Source organism: Sebastes fasciatus, chromosome 6, assembly GCF_043250625.1.
Source record: "Sebastes fasciatus isolate fSebFas1 chromosome 6, fSebFas1.pri, whole genome shotgun sequence".
Taxonomy (NCBI): domain Eukaryota; kingdom Metazoa; phylum Chordata; class Actinopteri; order Perciformes; family Sebastidae; genus Sebastes; species Sebastes fasciatus.
The window spans coordinates 9,764,251-9,786,318 of NC_133800.1; the positions used below are offsets into that span (position 1 = coordinate 9,764,251).

At 42.3% G+C, this 22,068-nt stretch overlaps 1 protein-coding gene across 6 annotated transcripts in view; it reads right to left on the reverse strand.

Annotated features, from left to right (window-relative positions):
• Positions 1 to 3,629: 3,629 nt before the first annotated feature.
• Positions 3,630 to 22,068, reverse strand: part of LOC141768991 (tight junction protein 2-like) — an 85,085-nt gene continuing 66,646 nt past the window's right edge. For 3 of the 6 annotated variants that reach the window (XM_074637592.1, XM_074637588.1, XM_074637586.1), the window contains exons 14-23: positions 21,856 to 22,040; positions 21,683 to 21,778; positions 21,490 to 21,569; positions 19,569 to 19,779; positions 19,329 to 19,429; positions 16,943 to 17,161; positions 14,807 to 14,914; positions 12,110 to 12,613; positions 11,565 to 11,650; positions 3,630 to 7,799 (exon numbers count right to left, since the gene is read on the reverse strand). In XM_074637592.1, coding sequence (XP_074493693.1) covers positions 7,649 to 7,799; positions 11,565 to 11,650; positions 12,110 to 12,613; positions 14,807 to 14,914; positions 16,943 to 17,161; positions 19,329 to 19,429; positions 19,569 to 19,779; positions 21,490 to 21,569; positions 21,683 to 21,778; positions 21,856 to 22,040 — 1,741 coding nt within the window. In that variant the 3' untranslated portion in view covers positions 3,630 to 7,648. Of the gene's footprint in view, positions 7,800 to 9,104; positions 9,240 to 11,523; positions 11,651 to 12,109; positions 12,614 to 14,806; positions 14,915 to 16,942; positions 17,162 to 19,328; positions 19,430 to 19,568; positions 19,780 to 21,489; positions 21,570 to 21,682; positions 21,779 to 21,855; positions 22,041 to 22,068 lie in introns of those variants that run through there. The other 3 variants (XM_074637590.1, XM_074637589.1, XM_074637591.1) reach the window with 3 other exon arrangements.

The window sequence follows — 22,068 nt, forward strand, 5'->3', positions numbered from 1 at the left end:
CCAAGAGTAGCCGCCCCCAATGGCTATTAGAAATAATGCAAGTTCAAGGCACTTACACACTGGCTTCACTTTCCAGAACCGGAGGTTGCCGCCTGATAACAACGTCTCACTGGTACCCCCACCAACACAGCCCCTTTTTTAGTGATAAAGTGATGTTGCTTGATCTGAAAACATTTACGTACGTATGCCTTATGGTCACTGAATGAGGAAGAGACAGAAACGTTTTTAGCAAACAAGTCCTTCAAAGTAAATGAGAACATGGGTCATTTGTCAGTGCCCTCCAAAATACAAAAATGATTCATATGAGCGTTTCATGATCTGCCACCTCTGTGGTTAAGGTTTGGTTAAGTTTAGTCACTAAAAACTACGCCACATACACACCTGTGTGTATATATCGGCAATGACATATTGTTGGGCTGATGGTGGACGGTTGGAAGGTTTTGACATATCGCTCAACACAGTACCTTGATGAAGTATTTTATATAGTAGTTTGAGAAAAACATTCCCATTGAAAAAGAATGAAAAGCTTGAAATGAACTCCACCATGAACTCAACACAATCCACCATGTTGATATATTGTAGCTATGTATAACCTTCACACGTTGTTCCTGGTCCGTACCAGCATCAGTGATAAATCTTAAATAATGCGTTGAAGCTCATGTGACAACAGTGTTCACATGGCCGTGTCCTAAGAGGCTCATACCGACCATTTACCCGCTTTCACTATATATCTCTGCTGACAACCTTCACCCTAAACAAGGCATGCTGTGGACCTTTGTTGCTTGAAGCTGTTCATATATGGAAATCTGTTCATTTTCGTCTTTTCATCTTTTACTTATTGTCTTTCTTGGCTCAGAGTTTTCATGTGACACGTGATAACAGATTCTTACCAATTGCTATCACAAGATAGTCCTTCCACACTTAGTTCACATGATGATACCTGAGGCATTTCCTTTTACGGATGAAGTCTGTGATGGCGGTGCAGCAAAAAACAATACTTGGTGTATAGTTTTGTTTTTTTATTATTGATGGTTATGTCATATACAAAACATATACATTGCAATAAACTAGCAGTATACAAGATACATAACATACTGTTACATGAAATTTGTATGAAAGTGTAATCATGCAAGACGAATAACAGGATTATATGTTCACATACAAAGCTTACAATTTGTACATTTCACCCCACGTGTGACATATATGTATTTTTCAAATAGCTCCCAGCAGCACTGCAGCATGTATCCCGATGATATAAAACAAATTTAATCGACAGACTGATTCACATAAAACAGACGTGTTGGAAGCCAGTATTGGAAACTCTTTACTCAAAGGATTGGTTCCACTTCTTAACGAAAAACATTCTCACTTAAGCCGAAATTATACTTTCCGCATCCACAAGTAGCCTACGCGAGGTGCCGTGTGCCGTAACTTTCGTCATCAGAAGGTGTACGCGTAGGTTCTGTGCAGACGCCCGCGTACCTCCAATTTGCCGTGACTGCACAGACTCTGGATAATCCACACAATACATTGTCAATAGATTTCAGGACTATTTCTTTGGTAGTAAGTAGTTGAGAACTGTGAGAAGAGTAATTGCTGTGGATTTTTTATTGACATGTATTACAGAAATTTTTTACTTAATATATGCATGAAGAGCTACCAGTAAGGGGAAGTGAGAAAATATGTACTGTTCTTATGAATCTATATTCAGTTCTCTAACCTGGAGGCTGCGGTATCCTTACATTGTCCTTCTCTTTTCAAGTTAAAATACCAGTGTGTAACAATTAATTCCCCTCAATTGTAGATATCTAAATTGTCCTTTTTAGATATCTAAAATTACATTTTGACTAGTCAGAATGACCTTGTAGATATCTCAAACTGGAGTTAGGGATAGTCAAAATGTAATTACAGATATCTTGAATTAGAGTTTTGACTAGGTGAAATGACGTTGCAGATATCTGTAATTATGTCTGCAGTAACAGCCAGTGGGAGGCGGAAGCTATTCAAACATACTATGGCGCTGGACTGCAGCCGATTCGGATAGGTGCTCGGCAATCTCAGAACCCATTGGCTCTGATGACAATTTAGCCTCTGGGGCAACGGACAATACGGCTGGGGTTCCGGTGTAGCCAACGGATATCACCGGTCATTGTTTACAGTCCGATTAGCAACTTGAGTCGTGAGAATGGAGTTAGAGTTGAGAGATGACGTCTTCGACCGGATCGTTTCACAAGTAACCAGTTTACATTCTAATTTTAAGCTTATTAAAAGCTAAATCATTGTCAGACAATAGCCTTTGTATTCAGAATCTGTTTATAGATATTAGGTCTTGCCTTCTGTGTAGGAGTCCCCAGAAGAAGGTGTGGTCCTTGAGGCCATTTGCTTTCATTGCGGCCCAGCTCCTCGGCCTCTCGGCTGCCCAGCGCTGTGAACTGTCTGCAGCCATCCTCCTTACTTGAGGTCTCTCCACTGATCTCCATCGTCCAGGCCATCCATCTCTTTGGTTCCCTCTGAAATATTTGGTTAATGAAGGTAATGGCGTGGCCAATGCAAAAAGGTTTTATGCCTACACAGTGTTAGTTTGGAATCAAAGTGTTATGAATACAGTTACTTGCACTTGTATTACCTCCTCCTAATTCTGTTTCTATCAGTGCTGTTTTCAGCTTTTTTTTTTCTAGTTGACCCTCAAACCAGGTCGACCTGCTCTGAGCCACAAAGCAAAGAGAGAAAAAAAATGTCAACTGATTTGACAGAAGTGGAGTAGGTGGATAAACCAGCCAGAAAGCAGGACTGTTGAGGTTCAAACACAATGAGTGAGGAGAATAAACACCAGAGGAAAGGATAGGGTTGGAGTTTTTGAAATCCATCTTAATGCAATATAATCACATCCCACGTGTATGCTGAAAGATTTATTGTTTGCTGTAATCATACTTCTCCATCCTGAGAGTGAAGCAATGCCTTCATGGATTGACTGTAATAGGCAGGGGTCAGCAACCGTTATTATCAAAAGAGCCATTTTAGTAAAAAAAAAAAGAAAATCTGTCTGGAGCCGCAAAACATTTGAGCATTGTGATGAAGGTAACACAGTTTATAGTCTAAGTGTATAGTATATAAGTCTAATGCAGTGAGGGCCAAAGTGCAGATGTACTACAGAGTATTAGGGCCACATTGAAGGAAAAAACATCAGAGATTTAAAGAATAAAGTCATAATATTACGAGAATAAAGTCATAACTTTACGAGAAAAAAAGAAAATAACACGTAAAATTACTACTTTATAATATTATGACTTTACTCTCGTAATATTACGACTTTTTTCTCGAAATCTCAGATTTTTTTTTTCCCTCAATGTGGCCCTATTACTCCGTTGTACCATAGACCTACAACAATGATAAATAAAAATGAAAATGTAAACAAAAAACAGTTATTCATTTCCATTTTTTAAAATCCACAGGGAGCCACTGGAGAGGAGCTAAAGAGCTGCATGTGGCTCCGGAGCCGCAGGTTGCTGACCCCTGATAATGGGGGCAGAATCCACAGCATTTCAGAGTTCATCTGAAGCTAATATGAGTTAGACTAATAAACTATGAAATCCCTGTTTGTGAAAATGATCACAGAACATACACTACACGTGGTTAAGACTTTTTTGTTTTATTTTTGGTGTTTTAAGGTGAGAACATGGAAAAACTCAGCAGACACAGTCCAATCATTCTTCTCATTCTTCTCATTCTCTCCGTCTCATTTGTAATAGAACCCTCTGCCGTGACACATTACAGTATACTCTATGAGTTCGATGCCAGTCCATTGTCAGGGACGTCACTCATTAGCACTTGGATTTTGACGGTAAGCACTTTGTAGCTCATGTGTGGAGGTGAGCTGAGATATACAATCAAGCATATTTGAAACATGTGCGACACCATTCATTCACACTGATGGTGGAGACCAGGCCAAATACGACTGACTGCCTCCACCACAGACACCAAGACCAGGGCAGAGCGCACACGCCCCATCACATAGAAAATGTGGCTTCAGAACTAAACTCCTCGATCACAGGTTTCCTTCTGGGTGTATACATTTGTAAATTTGTTTTTTCTCAACTCTGTAGACGACTGATAGAAGACGACAACGATTCAGCCAGCTCGTTAAAGATTTAGATTTTGCTGTTCTCCGTGTCTGGTAGTGGTTTGTGTAGGGAAATGTCTGCTGGCATACAGGAAGTCACGTGTTTAATTTAGTTTCTTTTAAAGCATTTGTTTGGAATAATAAAAGAAGATGTGTCTCAATTCAGAGCCTTCCCCCTTGGAAGGACACAGCCCAAAAAGGAGTCCTTCAGACAAGGCTGGATTGCCACTAAGGGGGGGGCTCTACGCTAGGGGCCCTGAAAGCTTACTATGTCAACTTGTTTCATCTCATTTGAAATTGGATTGAGAATATGCACCACATAATCAAATGACATGATGAGGGCCTTCAATTGGGTCCTGCTTTATTGATCTTGAGGTCTTGAAGAGCAGCCCGTTCTCACCCGCAACTCGTCAAATACCGACGCTTGACGCTTCCTTCACCAGATTTCACAATGGCGGCGGCAGCTTTACAAACTTTCTCATTTTACAGCTAAACCGTGCACTACAAGATGATTCTGAGAACATTTGAGGAGAGAAATAGGCATTAACGTAACATAATATTGATTCATATTTGATCAGCTCTGCCTAGTTTGAACGTTTGGTCGGAGTTTGGTCGCTCTCATAGACAGAAGATGGACAGCAGACCTCAGATCAGCTCTGATTGGATGTTTTCCTCCGATTTGTGAAATCTTGCAGATGCCGTTAGGAGCACCGGAGGACACCGGAGGACACAGAGGCACATGATTTTTTTCAGGTTACCTGTTTCATGTACTACTGTCATGATATAACGACCGTTTTATAAAAATAACTTTTTTTAATCATATTTGCTCTAATCTCGCCTACTTCAGTTTTAAGTATGTAAATTACATAACAAAAGCAAGGTAAAATGAGTCAACCTTGACTTGGTTTCACACAGGACACAAACAGCAGTCAGCAGGGTGAAAGTCCTGTGTTGGTTTGACCCAACCACTTCAGCAGACTTTTTTGCTGGCTAATAATGATGCTCATGTTACCTTACTTTCTTTAAGTAATTTACATTCTTAACTAACGCAGCATACGTAAATTACGTAACACAGTACTTATTTTACGTAACAAATGTACTTATTTCAACCCAAACCACAATCTTTTCTAATCCTAACCAAGTACTTTTGAAAAACTAAAGTTGATTTTGAAAAGACACTGTATGCAGTGTCTCTGTACGCTCTGTACGAGCGGAAACTGCACGTTTCCTGTGAAGACACTATGCATGTAACGGGTGGAAACTGACACGCCGTCCCTGACACGTCCAGAATGGATGCTAAAGGGGTACCTAGAGCGTCATAGTGTGAAACGTACGGCCCCTGACCAAGCATCTGTATTTGACGAGTTGGGAGTGAGAATGTGTCGTGAAGAGGAGTTCTGTGTAAAAATCTAGGCACAACGCCTCATAGCCCCCTATATCAAGTTCATCCAGCCATAGGCTACCTTCAGAGGACTGATCCCGCTCCTCTTATTGCAGTCTTCATACGAAGTGGGACACAGCTTTGAAAAGATAAGGCTGGTGTTATTCTATATTCTTCTTATTGTCACATAAAGACCAAAATCAACACTGCTTTAGTCCATCTCTCAATACTTTCTGGTTCCTACTGAAGACATATTTTTATTGTTTAAAAAGGCTCACAAATATATAGTTTGTTGTCGTATAGTGCATTTGTCTGGGACTATTTTCAGCAGCGGAATAGTTTGTGTTCTCGTCTAGTCTCTCATCGTTTTTGGACAACAATGCAGCTCTATGGCACAGAGGAATAAGATATATCAGGTGTTGGATACAATACTTGTTAGTAGATACATTCTTTGCTGGTTTTGGGTCTGCACATGGGATTTATTGACGATAAGAAAAATATAGAATATCACCAACTTCATCATTTAACGGGGTTGCTAGCATATAGGCAGTGATAGCCACCATGGCTGAACAGACAGAAGAGGGAGACCACCTGCAGAAACTTCATCAACAACAACAACATTCCAAGGCAAAAGACATCACACTATACTGGCCACACAGTTTTAAGACTGGCAAATCCTTTTTTTGGCTGGGAGATACAGTGCAAGAGAACAGCACAGCAATGAAATGCTGAGCACCAAAGACGGCGACAATAAGAAAAAAGGAAATGTTAAGGCCCAGTCACACCAGAAAGGGGAACAGGAAAAAACTCATTGCACGTCCTAAGTAGAATAGATGGTGCTAGAGCTATAGCAGCTTGGTACCAGCTTGGTGACATACTCTTCACTGGACTAGTTAACAAATAACTGTAGCTGGCGAGCTTTCTCATGGATGTATTAAGATCCTTGCCTCTTGTGGAGCGGTTTGTACTCTGACAGAGGAGGTTATATATAAAAGTGCAACACAGTTAATAATCTATGATAGCTTCTTTTATTTTGGACTCTCTGGCTCTCCATTCCTTCAAAGGTCAGCCCTGTCCAGACAATATACTATCGGTCAATAACCCGTGTTAAAGTTCACCAAAACTGAACTTGCAAAATATTCACCACGCGAGCTTGTCCACCAATTTTGCAGATTCCATTGAAATGAATTGATGTTGCCTGTGAGTGACTGGGCCTTTACCAATTACAACTTTGACCAACTCTAATTATCTAAATTTTAAAGTTTCAAACTGGCGTTAGACTGATATTGTTCTTGATTTGGATTCTAGAGATCAGACCGTGTTGGCTCTTTCTTACACATGGCAGATAGGACTGGCTGCAGGGTATGTACTGTATTTTTGTGGGTATGTTATTCGTCACCGGTGGTGACAGCAGACAGTACAGTGTGTGGGGACAGCATTGAGATTTTGGTGTCACTGGTTCCCTGGTTTCCCTTTAAGCTTGACAGCAGCAGAGGTTTTAATACGGCTGGGTGGCTGAGGGGCGGAGGAAAGACAACCCGAACCTCATGGGACTAAGAAAGTAAAAGGCACTTCAAAAAATTGTAACAAATTCCAGTGTTACTAGATAGACTATATATAGATAATATATATATATATATATATACTGTATGTATACACAGGCATTGTCATATACGAAGGAATGCAAAGACAGAGTATAAACACTTGACTTTAAATACATATACACACATATATATACGTTGTATGTAATAATATATACGTAACATTTTGTTGATCGTAGCTGGCAATAATAGGAGCTTAAAAAAGAAGGGGATAGATGTGATAAAGCGCATTGTGGTTTTTAGGTTTGTTGAGGTTTTCGTGAGGGCAAAACTCGTGGCAATAAGCTTCAGTTGCTGTGCACAAACTGAAGAGTTGCATAGGCAAGAAAACAAGTGGTTCCTAATCACTCAGTTTTGACCATTAAAAGTGTGTTCCTATCCTCCCTCCCTCCCCCCCTCCCCCAATATCAAAGAAGCGAGAGTCAGTTCAAGGTCAGCAGCTTACTTGTGCAGGGCATGATGGAATGGTATGTGTGTAAATAGACTGCATATGCAGTGCATGTGTAACATGTATGTCCAGGAAGCCACAGCTGCTGTGTGCTGACCCTACAGTTGGGTGTCCTGGTACTGGAAGGAGTTGGCGGAGTAGTATCCCGGCGCTGTCTCCCCCTTTGGCTCCTCTTCGCTGGGGTAGAAGGGACGTCCCTCCTTGGAGGACGGAGGAGTCTGGAGTTCAGTACGGGAGCTGGAGCTGGAGCTGGAAGGACACAGAAAATACAAGCTGTACTGAGTCCTGCCACGCTTCCAGTTCAACCTGTGCTTCACTAGCCTTGGCAACATTATGTATTTACTAGGGCTGTCAAAGTTAACGTGAAAATAACGCAAATTTGTTTAACCCCAACTAATTCGTTTAACGCATTGTGTGAAATAATTCGGATCACATCCAACGACTGCACATATGAACTGCTTTCGAGAGCCATCACCGTATCGAAGATACACAACTTGTATGAAGACCAGAAAGCAAAAGTAGCGGGGGAGTTGAGACGGACTACGACGGTTGCGCTCACCAGAGACTATTGGACTCCACTCAGAAAATCACAGTTACCTCGGGCTGATAGCGCATGATTTTTTCGGTCGCATGCATCGACTGTTATGAAGACAGAGGAGAGGCATTTTGCTGAAGCGTGCGCCGAGCACTTTATACAAGTAGCAAAACAGTGGAACATTGAACTAGGGCTGCACCGAATAGGTTGAAGCTTCATTCATGACGTTAACATTAAAAGCATTATCATAAATAACTTACAGAAACATTGCGGGCAAAGTCCTCATGTATTCTCTCTCTCACACACGCGCCGCTCAATCCGTCTCTGTAGCGTTCATTTTCTCAGTCCAAAAGTCACAATGTATTAAAAAAGATTGATGTAATCATTTTCCAAAATTTACAACATGTTTTATCTAATGGAATATTCTGCTTCAATCCATATTTGTTGGCGTTTATCCTTTCAAAAACATTTTCACTGCGGTCAAAAAACACAAAAGGAAGGCACGCACCTGTATTAACGGGGCGGTCTAGCGGCCATCTAACAGCACCAGAAAGTACATTTACATAACCATAATAACACAAAATCCAATTTTTTAGGGTGATGACATCATAAAATATGATGATAGACATTCAAAGCTTCATTGGAAAACCTCAAGAGAAGCTTTGAATGTGGAAAAAAAAAATGAGTAGAGTACAGCCCTACTGATTGAACATAGTCAATTCAGCACACTGACACACTGACAGCTGTTGTAGCCTGTTGGGCTGCAGTTTGCCATGTTATCTACAAATAAAAAATGTGTGATTAATTTGCAATAACTATTGACAATCATGCGTTTAATCGCGATTAACTATTTTAATCCATTGACAGCCCTAGTATTTACTGATTGTCAGTTTGGCAAAGTCGGTTCACCACTTTGGTCCAGAAAAAAATATCTCAACAACAGGCATGCAAACTTGTCACCTTCTCACCCATTTTCAATCCAAAATAGGTCACCTACGTGTTTCGTGCAGATCCGATGAGTTTTGAAAGTAGGGGTGGGTGGGGGGCCAGGGGGTGATTCTAGGATCAGACAACGCATTCTCATCCCAACTCGTCATATCTGACGCTTTGTCAGACCCCTCGGCGTCACTCTTTTCGGTCGCAGTTAACATGTGCTTAATGTTGTAAAGTAAACAAAAACACTTGCTTAGGTTCAGGCAATAAAACCACTATAGTTAGGTTTAGGAAAAAAACAACATGGTTGGGCTTAAAAATGACCACGTTTGTACAGTGAAAATGACACTGAACATTGTGAACACGGGACACGAACGAACAGCTGATTGTAACAAGATGCACCGGACACGAACAGTGGTCTCCTGGATGAAAGCCTTGTGTTTGTTGGACCCATCCATCTCCCCTCCCGCCCGCCTGGTGTGTCTCTTTTCGCTCTTGAAGCTACGTCACCATACTCCCGGCGCACTTTCCCTAAGCGTTTAAATCTTGACTCGAACAAGTTTACATTGTAGTTAAAGTGGTAGTAGGCAGTATATTTTTGGCATCATTGGGCAAAAATTCCATAATAACCTTTCAACATATTGTAATTCAAGTGCTCTGAGAGAAAACTAGACTTCTGCACCTCCTCATGGCTGTTTTCAGGCTTTAGAAAATCTAGCCCGTGACGGGTGACTTTGACCAATCACAGGTCATTTCAGAGAGAGAGCGTTCCTTCACCAGATTTCACAATGACGGCAGCGTCAAAACTTTCTCATTTTACAGCTAAACCGTGCACTACAAGATGATTCTGAAAACATTTGAGGAGAGATATAGGCATTAATGTAACATTATATTGATCTATATTTGATCAGCGCTGCCTAGTTTAACCGTTTGGTCGGACTTCGCGAGTGATTGACAGCCGGCTCTCATAGACGGATCAGCTCTTACTGCATGTTTTCTTCGGTAAGTGAAATCTTACAGATGCCGTTAGGAGTACCGGAGGACACCGGAGGACACCGGAGGACACAGAGGCACATGGTTTTTTTCAGGTTACCTGTTTCATGTACTACTGTCACGATATAGCGACCGTTTTATAAAAATCTCACCTACTTCAGCTTTAATGGAAAGCCCCGTGCGTCTCATACAGACACTAAAGGGCGCCTTAAGCGTCGGTTTCTGACGCCGACAGCCGTGACAAAGCGTCGGTATTTGGTGCCCTGGGAATGAGAACAGGCTGGATCAGGTGTAGGGTGTAGTTTTCGTTTCAACATTGGGGGGGGGGGGACATATTAAGCGGGGGATCTGAGGGCAGATCAGATTTGGCTCCCCTTCCCTTGTCACATAAATATATCGCCCTTCATCTGAGTATCTCCACCCACTACTGAGGGGTACTGGGTACTGAGAATTACCTTTGCAAAGGTGCACCATATTTTTCTTGCAAGCCAATCAGAGCAGACTGGGCTTTTTTCAGGAGGGGGTCTTAGAGAGACAGGAGTGTTTCAGACAGAGGGTGAATACAAGTGTATTCAGACAGACAGTATGAGAAAAATAATGTGTAAGTAACCATGTTCTAGTAGAAAACCCAAAATACAAGTATGAACCTGAAAATGAGCATGATACAGAATGTCCTCTTTAAATCTTGCAGGTAGTGATGGAAGAGTGAGGCGCAGCCACAGTGAGATAATTCCTTTTACTGTGTCAGCACGTTACATGCATACAGTCTTTTAAAAAAAACAAAAAAAACTTCCGTCTTCACTGAAAACAACTTGGTTAGGTTTAGGAAACAAAACTACTTAGTAACGTTTAGGACAAGATTGTGGTTTGGCTTAACTTAAGTACAGAAGTTACATTACAAATAAATAAAACGTCTCCTTGCATTACTTTCGTAGGTATAGCTACGAACGGTGTGTGAGAACAGCCTGCCTGACTGTGTGTGCAATGTGAAATCTGATGGCGGTTGCTCTCGCATGATGGAAAAAGTAAGATTCCGAACTGATTGCTTTATTAAAGTGTCTGCACTGCGCTGCTCACGGAGTGTTTGATGTAAAACACACTTGTTGTTACAACCACAAACCACTGGTGTCTCTAAGTCAACCGGGACGGAAATCTTAAGGATTACAACTGTAAAGACATTGTATGTGATAATAATCTGTAGTCTTATCTAGTATTAACTTCTATGTCAGTTGATTGGCATTATTTCTCTCTCTAGAATTTCCTCGTTCCCTAACAATACCCAGCCTCTCAGGCTGCACTATCAGTGACATCTTGTAAACTGGAAGGTCAGCTGTTAACTGTTGCTAGCGGCGTACGGCTATAAGTTTCCGAGCGGAACTCGTGTGTGGAATTCGGTTCCGCATTACGTGCGTCAATCTTTTCTTTTTTTTTGCGTTAGCGGTAAAAAAATAAACAGACTATGACGGAATATTAATAATTCAGAGACACAAACATGCTGACAAGCACACTCACAGCGGAGCTTGGAAACAGTCGTATGGCAGTAGTGAGCCTACCCGATAGGCTGTGGGCGACTGTGATCCAGCTTGGCTGTCTTCAGAGGAACAGCATAGATGTCTGGGTGCTTCTGAGCAATCTCCAACTGGAAACACAGATTAGTTGATTAAAGTCTGTTATGATTGGTATCCACACGAATACATCTATCTATCTATCTATCTATCTATCTATCTATCTATCTATTCATCAAGTAAATCCTCGATGAATTGAAGTAAATGCGGGCCGCAATTAACAACATATATCAAACTCCTGCAGTATAAACCAAGTCTTTTTTATCCGGTCATATGCTCACTACAATAATACTCTCTTGGTCTGCACTTTGCTCTCCATTTGATTTCCATCAAGCCACTGTAACTAGGGCAACAAGGTATGAAAGAAATATCGTGATCGGCCAAGAAAACAATGTTTAATCACCATAGTTACACATCCACAAAGTGTTAACTGTAAAATCCCTACAGAGCCGATCTAAGTGCCTGACTTCTGGTGTGTGTAATACACCTCATGATACTACAGATGACCAATGGGAACACTGAGCTATGCCCACCCTGGCATTCTGCGCCTCCTGCAGTTCCAGCATCCGTTGGGCTCGGGCGAAGTGATCCATCTTCTCGAAGGCCTTGATCTTCCCCAGGAAGGACCTCAAGGACGGATCCTCTGCAGGGTTGTCCCTTACTGCTTCCTCCTGCTGCCTACAGGCTGCCACGGCTGCACTGGGCAGAGCCACGGGTGAGTGAACCGTAGCCTCCGCCGTGCTCCCGCAACTGCTGGGCTTGGGCGCCGCGGGGGACTGGGGCGCTCCCTGGGGCCACGGTTTGCTGCAGGAGTTGAAGTGGTGAGCCGCAGGTAGGGGCAGCGGGCCGGAGGAGGAGGCGGGTGAACGGGAGATGAGCGGCGGAGGGTCGTTGTTGCTGCTGGCGGGGCTGCTGCTGGATGGAGAGTCGTAACTTCGGCTGGAGCTGGGGGGTGGAGGGTGGTGATGACGGTGGTGATGGTGTGGGTTGGTGGAGCCTGATAGGAGGACCGGATCGTCCCTCAGAGACAGTTTCACCTGAACAAGGAGGGGGAAGCGTTAGAGCCAGAACAGATGATGGTAGTCACAGTTCTCGGATTTCATAATAAACTAACACAATCTAAGCAGCCAGTGTGATCCACACCGAGACAACTATCACCACTTCAGCGTTTAGGACTCTCTGGGTTTACCACAGCAGGTAGTCCCACTGAGGGCTAAAAGCTGCTTCTGAGAGATTTGTCAGGCTTAATTGGGTTGTTTATCCAAAATGTTTTCCTTGATTTTGATTTTGTGTTGATTTTGATTTCGACAGTAAACGATGACGGGATTGTTTATCCCAGTTATCCCAGTAACACCTCAGGATCTCCTAGGATGACCTGGAAGACTAAACAGGGGAAAAGAACACGTGATCTGGAAAATTGGCTGAAAATGAACGAATGGATAACATTTTCATATTCTACAATTTTCAAATTCCACGAACACGACTAGATCTAGTGGGCATTTAGGCTAGTGGATCTATAAAATATATATAAAGTTTGGGAAAAATAAAATGTGCGATTGATCATTTAGGGTGTACACCAAAAGACCAACAGTATTTATGAAAAAACTAACTTGTCTAACAACACTGGGAATCCGACTTCAAAGCTACACTCAAAACATTGGCTATAAGTTACCGTTTTCATTCCAACCAAACAGCAGCTCCTCAACAACGTTCACTGTTTCCTTTGAATAGAGATAATAAACACTAATCGTTGATATCAGCTGCTGAGATGTGTTGTTGGAATAAAAACGTCACCACAGTTTAAACACCACTGCTATACACACAAGCCCACCACCATGTACCAATAACGGAGGGGAATTCTGGGTACCCATCTGGTCCAATGAGCTGACGGTGGAGGAGTCTGAACTGAAGTGAGAGTGGTTTCTCCATATCAGACCGTTCCTCAAAGGGAAGGGCCGTTTGTTCCTTTCGATGGAGGTAAAGAACTGCCGGGGTGCATGTGGAGGTTAGAGTCAGAGTCATACTTACTGTTTGCTACTGAGAAATAATATCATATTTGATTAATATATAACAATACATTTGTTTTGGTGAAATGGAAGAGTTGAGGATGTTGGACTCTAAACCACAACCAGCACGTTGTGTGATACAGAAGGTCCCAACCAACCAGATTCAATTCAGAGGCTGAACGCTTTCTGTGCACATGTTGTCCAATTTGACTTTGATATCTTTACATAACTTTTTTTGTCATATAATTAAAGCTGCATGAATGGATTGTTTGGCCACTTGGGGGCAGGGTTAGGGTTAGCTATAGCTGACATGTTATCTTAAAGAGTTGACATGGCAAATGTGTTAGCGAAGTACCTGTTTTACGGTGACCGACAAGGGCAAACGTGCTACAACAGCCCAAAACATTTCCATTAGGAGAAACGTGCTGCAGCTTCAATAATGAGGCCAATTCAAAAACACATATGAAAAACCAAAAGAAATACAACAACGGAAACGTGCTGCAAATTAAAAAAAGATGCTGCAGACTTTGACATGCAGCAAAGTCAAAAACACACAAACCCCAAAAAGAAATGCAACAGAAAAACGCTGCACATCCAGTCAACACAATGGAAGTTGTCCAGGCCTCTAGGGGGAGCGTTAAGTGGAACAGCTTGATTTATGAGTCGACAGAGAGAGACCAGACGAGTGTGTTTGTTTTTGAAGTGAGAAGAAAAAGGTACGTATTCTTTTTTTTTTTACATTTGGCCTTAGTCTTTTCACAATATTATAAAAGGGCAACAGATTTACGTTGCTGATGTTTTTATAATATTGTTAAAGACTAAGGCCAAATGTTAAAAAAGAAAACGTACCTTTTTACCTCTTAACCCTTTTCTTCTCGCTTCAAAAACAAACACTCGTCTGGTCTCTCTCTGACAGGTTAAAAATGTAGCTGCTAAGCGCCTAGGGGTTGTGTGTTTTTAACAGTAAAATTACTATTAACTAAGTTGAATTAACTATCAATTTACCATTTATAAATGATGGTTATTATAAAGTGTTACCAGAAACCATTGCCTGTGTTACCAGGTAGTTTCCTTTTCTTAGTTTCTTAGTTGTAGTTCATTGTGGACTTTTTTTTGTGAACAGATGGCCGCCAACTCAAACAAAGGTCCGGCACACATACGATGTTTCAGGACACAGAAACAGCTGAATGATGACTGTACAGATGTGCTGGATGTGTCCCTCACCTTGCTGCCTGGTAAGTAGACAGGTGGAGGGCTGGACCTGTTGAGGACTTCACGGCTGCTGATTTTCCTCATGCGACTCCTGATGTCTGGACTGTACCTGCGCAAGATCTATACACACATACACACACACATACACACACACTTAGACTAGGGAGGGGGGTTGTTTTGCATACTGTTGCTCCTTTTTATCTTTTCAGTTCAATCTTCTTTTATCCCAGAATACCAAAGCCCTGAAAGGGAAACTCGTCTTGACAGTTAGCATTTTGATTTTCCAAAAATAAACATCTGAAAGTGACCCTTTTGAAATGTGTAGTCTAGACACTATCCATGTTTCTGATTCTTTCTGTCCCACCTCATTGTGTTTGTACAAAACATTAGATTGCACATGTGTACCTATTAACCTGATAACTCAGGTGATCCATTTTCTAAGTCTGAACTAAATTGTTTGCTCGCCTGTGTTTATGACTTAAAAACAGTTTTGTTTTTTTTGTTTTTTTTTTCCGGGGGGGGGGGCGGGGGTTGGGATCATATTTTAAAGTGTTTGTTGTTGTAATACTCATTTCGGCCACAAGAGGCTGAAGTGCACCACTACCCCATGTTCTAAATAGGAGTAAAAGCATTCATGTTTTCTTCTAGGTGACTTTTAATTTCTCCATGCACTCTAAACACAAGGAACATATATATACTGTGGGTCAGCAAATTATGTAAATTAAAACTCAAACTTTTCACCTACCAGCACTTTTATCCCCTCCTGTTTCACAGATGAAAAAAAAAAGATCTGATCTAAAACTATTTAGATCTGACTTAGAAAATGGATCACCTGAATTTAGTCTTTTCTCACTTGCCTCTCAGGGCTTCTGTACTTTATTATTATTATTATGTATTATAGATTACATACAATGCATTGTAGACACAGACTTTAAAGATGGTCTCACGTCATTTTCTGGTAAACTATATACAACAGCTGTACAGAAGCTACTGATGGTTGTATTGTCTGGTCATGGCAGACTTGAGGCTGTAATCTGCTGTCTGCACTACAGATGGCAGCACCGTCCTGTGAGTGAAAGGGGGAAAACTTGGGAGAACTGAGGTCTGCATCAGGCTGTGTCTTTATCAGTTTATATGACCGACATCTTCAACAAATACATATCATCATATAGTACTAATTAGCTAAGACAGTCAAGTAGCGCTTGAGATAAAAAAAAAGTAGAAATAAAATGTGAAAATGACGATCAAAGCATGAAATTTGTTGATGAAATTGAAATGCAAAAGAGTAATTTGAACAGGGACAGCGAGCGAGACGGTCTGATCTCAGCTGAGCAGCTGATCCACAGTCTTGAGGCCCTTTAGTATTCAGCCGGGGCGATGGGATGGCTGATATGCAGTGGTGGGAAGTAACCGAGTCCAGTTAATAAAGCACTGTATTTAACTGTGCTTTATTAAAACAAACTGAAGCTATTTCTTCACATCTTGCACTGTAACGTTTTGTTCTTCTTATTTCTATTTTCAATTATAAAATCTCATATCTTTTTTATTTTGTCTTTTTTTACATCTTATGTAAAGTACTTTGAATTCCCTTGTTATTTAAAGGTGCTTCACTAATAAACTTGCCTTACACACACTTTTGCAGTACTCATACTTTACATGAGTATTACTACTATATATTAATTCATTATTCTACTCCACCACATTTCAGAGGGAAATATTGTGCTTTTTACTGACAGACAACGTTACTACTAACTTTGCTGATTAATATTTTACATACAGTACACAGCATATGTCACCTATTGTTTTCCCAGTGCAGCATCATGAATGTCTGAAAGTGTGCAGCATTAATCCCATTTGTATGAGTCATTGCATCTCAGCCGTCTCTATGACGACGGTGTTTTAACCCTGCGAGTGTGGCCATGTATAACACATACAAATAGTTCTGCTTTTAGATGTGGTTAGATGACACTAGTTTGCTAGAAGTATATTAAAACCTATACTAGGTGAGGTACAAGTACCTCAAAATTGTACAATACTTGAGTAAATATACTTACTCCCTGAATAAATAAAAGTTAAAAAGATGAACTGATTTTATGACACACTAGTTGTATGGAAGCTTGATTGTTCGTGTGTGTGCGTGACTCTGACCTCCTCGGCTGTGACGGGTTCGGACGAGCGGCTGATGGCGGAGATGTGCATCATCTCCGCATCGGGCTCGTTGTCGGTGTAGGCCCCGCCCTCGTCGGCGGTGTCGTCGAGGTCGGAGGTCAGCCGGCTGTCCAAGCTGAGGTAGTCGGCGGACATGGCGGACAGGAAGGACAGACGCTCCACGTCCTGGCAGTCCAGATCACTCTCTACTCCCTTCAGCTAGAAGAGACACATGATGGATCTTGGGTGTACAGGAAGGAAGGATGGACAGACGGATAGCACAAGAACAAGAGAGAAGAAAGAAAGACAAACAGAGCCGAGCTGTAGAGCACTACTGGCAGGAAGTAGGAAGACACACACAGTGAGCATGCTCAGAGCGCACACACAGGTGGCTGCTATGAAGGTGACAGGAAGATAGAAGGGTACTCAGTCCACTACAGACTAAGGAGACTACCCAGCTACAACTAATGCAGTCTAACACAACAGTCCTGTGATAAATCCTTCCTCTAATGTCCAGCTTGTGTTGATTCAGCTGTATGGTCATTTAGGAGGATGTAGCTTGTGCTGATGTTGAACTGTGTTCAACACCTCATTGATATAAATGGTAGACAAGGCAACTATACATGAGTGATCAGACAGAATATTTAAAGTTAAACCTACAGTATGAGTTAAACAATATATTTGGATGCAAAAGTGTAAAAGTTAATACCCAAACATCTGTTGTAAATGTCCACTAGAGCTACAGTATGCCCGTTCAACTGTGACCTTCTATACTGATCATAGTTGTGCGTGAAGGACGGGGATCACTTTAAAGGAATACTTCACTCCCAAATTGATCATTTGTATATCAGTTACTCGCCCTGTGTTACCTTGAATTCTTGAAGAAAACATTGTTTTTCTCGCAGCATGCCTCCGCGGTGAACCGAGAATCACACTAGATTACCGCCTCATGGTTGTACGCCTCCTCCAACCAGTCAAGTTGCAGTTTACAACCATGTCTGTCCAAAATGTCATCAATTCGTCATTTATCCTGTTAGATATTTCTGTGAAATTGTCATATGAGTTATGGGCAAAAACGTGTTTTGTGAGGTCACAGTGACCTTTGACCACCAAATGTAATCAGTTCATCCTTGAGTCCAAGTGGATATTTGTGCCAAATTTGAAGAAATTAGAGAATGGGACGTACGGACAAACCGAAAACATAAATAGTAATAGTGATAAATAGGAAGGTTTTAGCGAAGATGCATGTGTTTGGGAAGTAGTGAGCATACCACTGGATAAATGGCAAGTAAAAAAACGGATGTTTTTAAATAGTTTTGCTGTTGTTAAACGTCGCCCCCGTTCACTAACCTGACCCGCCAGATGGTTTGTTACACAGAACCATCTGAAAAGCCGTCATTGGAAACTGTTTGGAAAAGGACAAGCTCTGAAATGAAATATTTGGCAGGTGATTGGATGCATCACCTGTCAATCAAACTCCAGTTGGGAAAAATATTTTTTTCCATTGCTCCTCTTTCAATGAGGAAATACTCTCCAGTTCTGATAGAACTGATGCTATAGCAGCATCTACGCTAACCTCTTCTGGAGCTGCCATTGTAATCTAGAACGAACAGTCGCCTCTCTGTATCGTCGCGTCACACACACCTTAAACCGTGGCCGTACAGCTGCAGTAGCTCCTAACAGGATGCTGATTGGTCTGGTCAAACGTATTACTTAAAGTCTGACCAGATGGATTTTCGTGGGATATGTGATCCTGCAATTCTCGCGTGATCTCGTGACATCACGAGAATCCAGCTGTGCGAGGTCACCCATTTACTTCAGTTCATCAAGACTTTTCTCCGTTTTTGGATTCTCTTGTTCACCGTGGAGGCATGCGGCGAGAGAAACAAAGTTCTTTCAAGAATTCAAGGTAACACGGGGCGAGTAACTGATATGCAAGTGATATATACAAAGGATTTGTTTGAGATCTGACTGTTCATGTTGCGAAACTGGTGGAACTGTGATTTTAGCGATGAAGCTGGTGAGTAAGATAAAACATTTGATTCTGTTCGAGTACACTGATGTTGTTTTCCAGCTCAGAAAAGTATTAAGGGGTGAATTAACAAGTGAAAAATGTGCAGTGAGTCAGTTCATGCTACTAGCTTCATAAATAAAACAAAACTCCTACTATGATTTTCCATTCCAGTAAGGCTGAGAAGTTGAAGTCTGCATATTTGTACAATCGACTGACTCCATGTGTAGAATTAGAAAACAACTTTGGAGCTCCAGAGGTGGTAAAAAAAAGACACTATGATGGACTGAGACTGTCTAATGTGTGTGTGTGTGTGTGTGTGTGTGTGTGTGTGTGTGTGCGTGCGTGCGTGTGCGTGCGTGTGCGTGTGTTTACCTTGCCATCAGAAACCCACACAGCCTGCATCTGCTGCTCTCTGATAGAGTCTTTGACGCTGCCGTACCAGGCGTCGTTGGCTGAGTTCAGATCAACGGTGGCTGGATGAGAAAACCATCTAAACTCAGTATACACACTCAAATAACAGCAAATAACACAGCTACAGCGCTACTACTACTACTACTACTACTGTGTATTACACCTGACTGAATTGTCTTGCACGTGTGTTTTTTACTGTACCAGTGAATAAGTGAGAGCAGGTCTTCCTCAGTTTGACGGCCTGTTCGTAGAGTTTGCGGGCGCTGCGGTTGGAGTTGGGGACGATCCTCTGTCTCATGGCCTTGATGCCGTGCTTGTTGTCTGGGTTGAAGAAGATGACAATGGGGTACCACTGGGTGTAGTTCAGGGTGTCCACTGCCTTGGGTGTCACATCCAGCAGGGCGTGCTTGTCCTGTGTGGCGTGAGGAACGGGGGGGACATAAGGTAAAGGTTGTCTCACCAGGCAAGCTGTGGATCAGCTCAGAGTATAGCGATCTGGAAGGTTTGACTCAAATGGTAATAAAACAGTAAGAGTCACTTTATGTCTTGATATTTTTGGTGATTTTAATTAAAACTAATGGCCTGACTAATCTGCTGACAGTCGACAGGAGAGAGAGAACAGGTGTACACTTCTTGTCAAACTCATTTTGACAGGTGTGACTAATCAGCGTCCAATCACAGGCTGCCACGTCATCAGGGTGGGGTTTAAGAATGAACGTAGTGTATAAAACAACATTTTTCCATTCTTTCTTTCTTTCTATCTTGTTCTCAGCATGGATCCGCAAATGTTGGTTACGATTCAAATGGAGAACGCTGTCCGGAAAAGAGGAAGAAATCCTGATTTATCCGACCATGCGGAGGGAAATGCATCTCCAGCACAGCCGGTCCCAATAAAGGATAACGTTATCCGTGAAAGACGTCAAGAAGAAGGAGAAATCACAATCCATGTCCCAGAAGAGGGGGAGCGAGGCCGGGAAAGTCATTCGGGAAGCACATCTGTCCGGAAAAGAGGAAGAAATCCTGACGATCCATCCGACCAAAACATCCAATCTGTGGCGGGAAATCCCTCGTTAAATCCTGACAGTCCATCCGGTGAAAACAGTGCAAGAGATCCCGAGCCGTCAACGGAGGTAAAACGTGAAGGTAAATAATGAAAATGAAATAAAGGAAATTGCATGTTTATTTCACACACACGCTGCATGACGTCTGCTCCACCCTCCCGCCGGATGTTTGAATGAGCGCATATGACGTAGTTATGTCGGCTCCGGATATGACGTACTCCTATCGGCTCATTCAAACCCGGTCATTCTCGACATCCCGCGGCCCTTATGGGCTGGAGTGGTATATCTTTTTGTAAAAACTTTATTGTCTACTTTATTCTCTCTGATTTTATAAAAAGTCCCAGAGCCCTGATAGGAGACCCTATCTAGAGACCTTATTTATAGGCTATATTAATATATTTACTAATACTATATACTCTTAGTCAAGATGAGGAGCACCTTCAGCCACTGACTCATCCCCCCTCGGCACAACACAAAGCGCGTAGGTCAGTCCTTCATGCTGGTAGCCATCAGGCTCCACAACCAAGGCTGACCCCCATATGAGAACTATGAGGACTTTAAGAACTTTAAACCTGCACTATCTACAACCATCTTGGACCCTAACCACTGGCGCACTTTACACTAACTTTACACTATACATCCTGGGGGTAGAGGGTAGAGCGCCTAGACAGAGTCCACCATTCGTTGACTTTTATTCCTAACATATAAGCCAGAGGAGGATAGGCACGGATTTTATATTGACCGTCGCCCTATATGGTTCTAGTTAGCACCTTTATTTGATGTCCTCTGATTTTATGATCTCAACGAGACTTCCTCAGTAAAAGTGTTTTACTAACTAACTGTTAACCTAAACCATTAATGAAACGGTTGGATGAATGAAAGGTGTTCAGGGGTTGGTTATGGTATGATGCAGGTAGTTGGTTGAGAAAATCCTTTAAATCTACCATTTCAGGGATATAGATTGATAAACTTTAATAGGTCTTTCCTAAAATAAATGTATTGGACATGTTTTAGACTGAAATTGTGTGTGTGCATGTGTGTGTGTGTGCTTGAGTGGGCACCTGCTCGATGATTTGTCGGATGGTGTTCAGGCGAACCACTCCTGAGGACTTCTCCGATCCGGCGTCTTTCGGCTCGGTTTCTAACATAAATAGGAAGGTTATTTAGAAGCAGTCGTAAGACATCTATTCACTTGGGAAGGAAGACTTTCTCTCACACAAACACATGGACAGAAAGAGGCTGGTAGAGACTCACTGGCAATAACAAACAGGTCAGGCATCTCAGACGCCAGTTTCTCATTGGCAGCATCAGCGATGGGGCCGAACAGCACCACGGGACGCCGGAAACCAGCTGCAACGACACGCTGTCGGTTACAACGCCGCTCACGGTTTATAACACTTACATCATTTACACACTGTCGGGCCCACCTTCTCGGAGCACCACTCGTTCGTATGCCGGGAAGCGGGTGGCCAGCGTCTGACCACTCAGATTTTCCCTGCTCTTCCTCAGGTCCTTCCTCTTCAGAGAACGATTGCCTCGCAACCGCCAGAAGTCCGCTCGATCGCCCGCAACGGCTTTGTGAGAGCTCTGGACACTGGCCATCTGCTCCGCTCTGACAGGGACGACAAAATACAACTGTC